The sequence below is a fragment of the Anomaloglossus baeobatrachus genome, chromosome 2 (assembly GCF_048569485.1).
Source record: "Anomaloglossus baeobatrachus isolate aAnoBae1 chromosome 2, aAnoBae1.hap1, whole genome shotgun sequence".
Taxonomy (NCBI): Eukaryota; Metazoa; Chordata; class Amphibia; order Anura; family Aromobatidae; genus Anomaloglossus; species Anomaloglossus baeobatrachus.
Window position 1 is genome coordinate 123,905,318 of NC_134354.1, and position 8,315 is coordinate 123,913,632.

General features: G+C 41.1%; 1 protein-coding gene across 2 annotated transcripts in view; it reads left to right on the plus strand.

The window, feature by feature from the left end:
- COL26A1 (collagen type XXVI alpha 1 chain) overlaps positions 1–3,268 on the plus strand; it is a 642,742-nt gene extending 639,474 nt beyond the window's left edge. Inside the window, exon 15 of one of the 2 annotated variants that reach the window (XM_075333239.1) lies at positions 1,521–3,268. In XM_075333239.1, coding sequence (XP_075189354.1) covers positions 1,521–1,675 — 155 coding nt within the window. In that variant the 3' untranslated portion in view covers positions 1,676–3,268. The remainder of the gene's footprint in view (positions 1–1,520) is intronic. The other variant, XM_075333240.1, reaches the window with a different exon arrangement.
- Positions 3,269–8,315: the final 5,047 nt, after the last annotated feature.

An 8,315-nucleotide genomic window follows, 5' to 3' on the forward strand; every position in this document is an offset into this window, starting at 1 on the left:
GGCATCCCACGATCGCATCGCTGGCACACTGATGAGGGACCAGAAGAGCGCGCTCCTGTGTCTGCATGCGTTAAACGCTGCTGTTCAACATTGACAGTGGTATTTAACAGGTTAACAGCATGGGCTGACCACCGCTCCACCAGCGGCTGTTGGAGGCACATATCGGCTGATTAAATCATCCGACGTGTAGAGAAAGATGCGGGCTTGGTATGCGAGCCTGCATCAAAAGCAGGGAGACAACGGATGATGGAAATAGTACATCATTCGTCGATAATGGTTTAATCTTGTTCCAAATTTAAGCATGTACCTCAAAATAAAGGTAAAAAGTGTGAAAGAAGGTTTACTACAGCCATTTACATTACTTTATTATCAATGTATATAAAGAGGCCCCGTCACCAGGTGAAGTGTCTAGCTTTTGCTCTTATTTTATTCTTGCTATTTCTGTAAGTATTCTATTTACCGTATTTTCCATATTATAAAACAAACATTTTTGGGGGGTAAAATGGCGTTGCGTCTTATAATCCGGATATGGCTTACTAGAGTGGCGGTGGTGGAGCAGGCTCACAGGAGTCAGGGTCGGTGATACTGAGAGCTCAAAGGAGGGGGTGTCACTGGAACTTCACAGGATCGAGGGTCAGCAATGCAGCGGGCGCCATTGATCTAACAGCAGGCTGCGGGCTAAATTGAATATCCCGTGCTTGAGGCAATGGACATAGAGAAAACATCCATGGAGGCGGCGCATGCGCAGATTGAAGTGATTGATGTCAAGAAAAAGACTGCAGGGTTCTATCCGTGCACGTGCCACCTCCGCTGCCATTTTCTTGAAGTCAATCTCGTCAACCGTGGGCAATTTAATGGAGCATGCAGTCTGCCGGCCGACCAATGGCGCCTGCCGCCGTGACACCCCCAAGCCCATAGTAATGCTGACTCTCCATCTACTCACCCTCCTCAGCTATGACACCTTCTCCTCCGAGCCTGCAGCATCGCCGACCCTGCCTCCTGTGACCTTCCTGATTCGCTCCACCACCACCGCTCCCCCCTAGTGAGATATTGTAAGATGCATAAAAATTATAAGAAGGACCCTCTTTTTAACATTAAAAATATTTTTTTTCCGATTTTCCTCCTCTAAATGTGGGGTGAATCATATAATCCAGTGCGTTTTATAAAACAAAAAATATGTTTTGTTTGTTTTTTTTTAAATCCACTTCATGGTTCCAGATATGAGCCATTTTATTTAATGCAAAATTGTATGGTCAATACAAGAGGGCATGACAGACATGGTAATAATGCAGCCTAAAGACACGCCTAGAGAGTTCTGTTGGCCACATCCCTTTGGAAAAGACTAAAAAAAATTGCGTCAAATAAAACAGACCCATATCTCTGGAACAGTGAGTTGGATTTTTTAAAAGAGAAAAAGGGGAATAGTGGTAATGAGATAAGAATAAAAATCAACCACTTTTCACGTGGTGAAGGGTCAAATTTCAATATTTTCTTACATGTACATTCCCCTCTTTCCTCAGATACCCTCTCATTTGTGGAGCCAGGCTCTGGACAGGACATTTTGGGTTCTATTACTTCCAAAAATTTAAAACAGAAGAATGAGCAACAACAGAAATATCAGACTCTTGATATCTTTTCATCACTGCTGGACGACAGTGAATCAAGTCAGAACTAATATTAGCATGGACATCTTTATTTTGTGAAATCATAAATCTCCAGCCTACAGTACTTACCAAAAAGAGATGAATAGGGAGAGCTTTACAAATGTTATGCAATGTTGCTACAAGAAATCACAATGGGAACCGGACAATTTCATCTACTGCAAGACGTCATCACAATAGGAATCCATGTTTCAATTACAAATCTTTTGTTGTGATAATATTTCTTCCACTGATATTTGGCAAATTACACAAATGTATCAGCAATATCCAATCATTGTTTTCTTTGTAACAAATATATTAATTTTCTTTTAATGGCAATCGGTCTGGTCCCGTATGACATCTAAGAAAGCAGCATTCAAATTTGCAGGTCAAAATTCCCTTCCTAAACAACCCTGTATAACATCATTCTCTAAAATCAATGTGTAAAAAAGTATATATTACTTCCGATTTTCTTATGCAAATTTGGGCCTTGACTAGTTGAAGGGGCGTTGTAATCCCTGACTAGTCGTCTTACTTTCCATGTTATCATGCCACTGTGGAGCTGTAGTTGTCAGCGGGGCTGTCAATGAGTTCACCTGAAGTCACATATGTTGCTTCACATGGCACCGCAGCTGTGACCTCAAGTAAACTCACCTAAGGTGAACTCATTGAACTCAAATCTGGTAATCCAGCTTTAAGTTCAATAGTCCTAGATTACTGGATTATTATTGACATCAATGGTGCTGGATTATATGAATAACCAGCACCATTGAAGTAAAAAATCCAGTAATCCGGCAGCTTTGAACTCAATGCTGGAATACCGGAATGTTCACACATTCCAGTAATCTGGGATTGAGTTCAACTGAGGTAACAGCTGGGGAACCATGGGAACAACAGGTGAGACCTCAGGTTAACTAATTTCTTGCTTTGGAATTAAAATTGTCTTTAAAGGAGTTGCCCCATGTTCTCCAGTGTGCACTGCTGTGCAGCCTCTTCACTTTCTGCTTACAGGAGGTGCAACTCCTACTTGATTGACAGCTCAGATGAGAGGCCCAATCTGCACACTCTCTGATGCTGCTCTATGAAGGAGCTTTGCCCCTACAGCATCAGAAGAGCACAGTAGTATTAAAGGGAACCTGTCAAGTCCCCTATGCTTTAGATTCCAGCATCATTCATGTATGCATCCCCAAATTCTCTGCCTAGCAAGCCCTGTATAATGCTGTTCACTAATATGAATGTTTAAAACTGTTCCTATGCTAATTAGGCCTTGACTAGTCGATGGGCCGTTGTTTCCCCAGATTAGCCGGCCCTCTTTCCATGTTATCACACCCCTGTGGGTGTAATAACATGATTTCCACAAGGCGGTATCACCGCCAACTCCTGGAAATTTTGCACATCTGGGGCTCATTTCGGCTACGTCATTGCACCTCTGAAGCTAGGTGGATGTTTCCTAGCTTCATTAGGCACACTGCGCATAACCGTAAGCTCAGAAGACAGCTCACATGCACGTCTTCTGAACTCCAATGATGCACAGTTCACCTAATGAAGACGGGAAGCGTACACCTGGCTTCAACGGTGCACTGATGTTTCCAAAATGAGCTGGCAGTGGAAATCATGTTATCATACCTACAGGGGCGTGATAACATGGAAAGAGGGCCGACTAGTCTGACGAAACAAAGTCCCATCGTCTCATTAAGGCCCATATTATCATAGGAACAGCAGAGTTTATAAGTCTTTTTCTAAACATTCAAATTAGTGAATAGTGTTATACAGACCTGGTTATGGAGGGAATTTGGGCATACAGCTATGATTGCTGCCGGGTTAGAGGGCATAGGAGACGTGTCAGGTTATCTTTAAAGCTGGCGAGAATAGGGAGGAAAGAGTGTGCACCGGCGATCCTATCCAGCTTCAGAGCAGTGTTTCCAAACTTTAGGGGAAAGAACATGTAAGTAGTAATTGGCGATCCCCCCCCAATGGTCATGTTCGGGAGCCTCGCCCGATCATTTAGTAAAGATCGGGATTAAGATAATGAGAACTTGCATCCGACCACCGATCTCGGGCTTTACAGTTATGGGATGGGGCAGAGGGGGGGGCTGTAAAATAAAGAATATAGTTAATTATAAACATTGTCATTATACTTACAGGTCCCACGGCGCGTCTTGCAGACTCTGTCTCCTGGACGCTTCTGCTTCCGAGTCCAATCAATGCTGTGCCCCCGGGTTAAAGGACCTTCCGTGACATCATGGCCATATGACCAGTCAGGTGTGAATGTTGTATTACATCGTTGTTTACAGACTGGTCACATGACTATGACGTCATCAAAGGTCCTTTAACTAATTGTCACTATGCGTGTCGCATCACATCACAGCGTATTTCTATGCAGCTGACCACTCCTGTTCTGAGAGCGTCAGGCTTTGCGGGGTGATGCAATGCGAGATGCAAGTGCAGTCATACTCTCACTGCCAGCCTGCTTCTTGCTCTGTACAGAGGGATGTAGCAGAGCTGACATGGCTCTCTCTGCTTCTCACTTTGTATAGACTGTGTCTGTACAGAGTGATGAAGCTGATCTTGCTGTCCCTGTGGATTTTGTCGGACTAAGGATTTTTTTTTTTTTCCTAATAAAAAACATTTTTCTCTGTGTTGTTTTTTTTTTACTGTTTCCTAGAAATTCATGGTGGCCACGTCTAATATGGCATGAAACCATGAATTTCAGGCTTAGTACTTCCTGAGAATACAAAGCTGGTATTAACCCCTTTATTATCCAGTGTGCCACCGCCATCAGGGCCGCTGTATGAGATGGGTAAAGCACCTGGAAATGGCGCTAAGAAACAATTCGCCATTTCCAGGGGTGGCTGCAGGCTGCCGAGAATTACAGCCCCCAGCTGCCTAGTTTTACCTGACTGGCGATCAAAATACATGAGGAGCGCACTCATTAAATAATTAAAAAAAAAAAAAAATGGGCTTCCCTGTATTTTGATTGTCAGCCAAGGTAAAGCAAGGTAGATGTGGGTGGCAGCCCGTAGCCGTAGCTTTATCTGCGCTGAGAATCAAAATTACCTCAGAGCGCTTTTTTAAATTATTTATTTATTTTTATACAATCATATATTATGTACAATATATATATATAAATATATATATATATATATTTATTTATATATATATATATATATATATATATATATATATATATATATATATACTGTATATACCTACAGCTCTGGCAAGAAATAAGAGACCACTGCAAAATTTTCAGTTTTTCTGATTTTTTTTTATTCTTCTCTTTATTGTTCTTAATTTTTCTCTTTTCAGGTTACTCCAACAGACAATCACAGACGCCCATTCTCTGTGCCGGGTCTGTGACTCCTTGACATCCCAGTATTGTAAAAATAAATAAATCATTAAAAAAACATAGCGCTCCACAGTATTTTTAATTCTCAGCGCAGATGAAGTGGACAGCTATGGGCTGCCACCCCCATCTGCCTGGCTTTACCTTGATTAGCAATCAAAATACAGGGAAGCCGTTAAGTTTTTTGTTTTTTTTTTTAAATTATTTAAATAAATAATTAAAGAAAAAATGCATGGACTCCTGTCGTATTTTGATTGCCAGTCAGGTAAAACTAGGCAGCTGGGGGCTGGGATTCTCGGCAGCCCGCAACCGCACCTGGAAATGGCACATTGTTTCTTAGCGCCATTTCCAGGTGCTTTACTTGGCTCGTCCAGCAACCTTAATGCGGTGGCACGCTGGGTAATAAAGTGGTTAATACCAGCTTTGTATTCTCAGATGGTACTAAGCCCGAAATTCATGGTGTCATGCCAAATTAGACATGGCCACCATGAATTTCTAGTAAACAGTAAAAAAAAACCACAATACACAGAAAACATTTTTTTATTAGAAATAAAACAAAAGAAGCATTTAGAGACTGCATCTTTATTATAAATAAAATCCTTAGTCCGACGTAATCCACAGGGACAGCAAAGTCAACTCTGCTTCATCACTCGTACAGACATAGTCTATACAAAGTGAGAAGCAGAGAGAGCCATATCAGCTCTGCAACATTGCTCTGTACAGAGCAAGAAGCAGGCTGGCAGGGAGGGTATGATTGCACTTACGTCTCACATTGCATCAGCCCGCAAAGCCTGACGCTCTCAGGACAGGAGCGCCTCAGCTGCATGGAAATACATGCAGCTGATCCCCTCCTGTCGGGAGATTGTGTGTCGCTATGCGACACTCGCACAGTGCCAATCAGGTAACAGGACCTTTGATGATGTCATAGTCATGTAACCAGTCTGTAAGCCAATGTCTGTACAACATTCACACCAGACTGGTCACATGACTATGACGTCATGGAAGGTCCTTCAGGCAGTGGTGGTTACCGGCGGCACAGCAATGATCGGACGCAGAAGTGGCCGGGAGACAGAGTCTGCAGAACACGTTGCGGGACCTGTAAGTATAATTAGAATGTTTTTTAATAATGTGCTTTTTTTAACAGCCCATGGAACCGATCTGGACCTGATCTGTATCACAAGCTTCCCAGGAAAGCTCCCGATTGGGATCGTGTACATGATCACTTTTGGGATCAGTACGATCCCCGGTCTCTACAGTTCAGGATCGCCCATCACTACATGTAAGCACCATGCTACCCATAATGGTAGTCAGATGCATAAGCAATGGATTCATTTAAGGGGGTTAAACTAAATTAAAAAAAGAAAAGTAACTTAGTTTCCCTTTTTTTCTTTTTTTAAACAATGCCACTTTTTGTCCATGGGTTGTGCATGTTTCTAGCTCTGCCCTAACCAAAGTATCGGGTTCAGGCGGAAATCATCCATAAGCCACTGAATTTCTATTTATCTTGTTACTGAGATTCTATTTTTCTGAAAATAAATTAAAGGGGTCATCCAACTAAAAAAAAACAAAAAACAGCTACAAATATCGAAAAATATGCTACTTGTACAAACAAGTTGAAAGAGGACAGCCATAACAGTAGCACTGAATTGGAAAAATGAGGTGAGTGTTCTTTCTTTTTTACTTTATCTATTAGATGGGGTCCCTGAACTGTTGACTAAACTCTTATACATCAAAATGCCTGAAGAGGTTCCCTAACCCAGAAAACCTCTATTACGTTATCACTGAACATCATGCAACTATGTTGTGATATGTGAGCTCTATAAGGTATATGGGCAAATGATTTGTAATAATTATCATATTTTTATATTTTATATAATTACTTTTCTGTGAAATTACAACGTTTTGGTGCTATATTTGATAACGGAAAACTAATTTCATTAACATTCTTTGTATTTATATTTCTCTGGAGGGGTTCACTATTTTTCAGACATGGTATATAATTCTTTACGATCACCGGTATCATAAGGTTTCTATATTTTGTTTTCATTTGCAATGCTATTATTAAATAACTTGTTCTGCTCAGTTAAATCCCCAGCACAGGGTGAAGGAGTAGTCCTTGTTCAGCACAAAATCTTAATATTTGTACATTGCTTATGTCATTGGTCTTGAGCTTGGTTTAACAGGAAAGCTGTTGTATGTTAGAATGGTAATTTTGCTAGTATATGTTTCATGAAACAATAATGTTATATCTTAGGTGTTAAAATCCCACACTGGGACCCTGCGGTGGTTTTTAGGGCACAGTCATTGCTGTTAAATTTTACTTCATGAGATTTTATACTGACAGCCAAAGGGCGGTCTTCTTAATAAAACCGGTGTGCAGAGTAAATGTAACCTTCATTATCTTCTTGTTTACTTAAACATTGTATCTCATTTGCTCCAATTGCTTGAAATTCAGTAATGTTTATATATAAACACTGAGGTGTGTTTCATTTGTGTTTTTTGTGAGTTTGGTTTGATACCTACCGTAAGTGCAATCCACACATATGATGGACCTTTTTTTTTTTTTATAATGCACTGAAAAATAAATGTACTGTAAATTACAATGTGTCCATTCTTTTTTTTTAATTAAAATATAGAGTTCATGAAAAACGAAATTCTTCTTGTACAAAATGATATGGGACTCCCAATATGCATTATGAAATGGCTTGTGGTCTCCTCCATGTTCAGGTGGAGAAATTATAGGGAGATGGTGGCGCATGTGCATGGCTATCTTCAACAGTAACGAATCGGGAAGATGAGCAGCACTGCCTTATAAACATCAAAGGGGTGGTCCAAAAGTCCAAAGTAGTTTTCCTTCTAAAGCCCTATCTGTTTAGAGCCATAATCTAACCTATTTTCTAATATAATTCAATTAAAAATTACCTGTCTTTTCCTCACTACATTAGCTAACGGCGTTTCTATTTTTTTCTACTTTCTTTTTGATAATGCCTAGTTTGAGAATCCCAGTGCATGCTGGAATACTCAAACAAAGCATCATCAGGGGGCAGAGACTGTGTTCACTGTTGCAGCTTCTGTTCCCTCTCTGAAACGAAGCTTCATCAGTGACGCTTGTTTCAGGGGCTGGGCAAACCCCATCACTATGTGCAACGTGTGATGTGCACAATGACAGTGTGCTCTCTGTTCCAGCTCAGATCAGCAGTAGTGATATAGCAACAGAGCATATGGCCAAAATACCCAGTGTGCAGAGAACAGTGACATCACACGTGAGGCAGCGTTGGTCTCTGCACGCTGGGTATTCTGGCATGACTCTGTGCCGCCCCTGCAGCGGA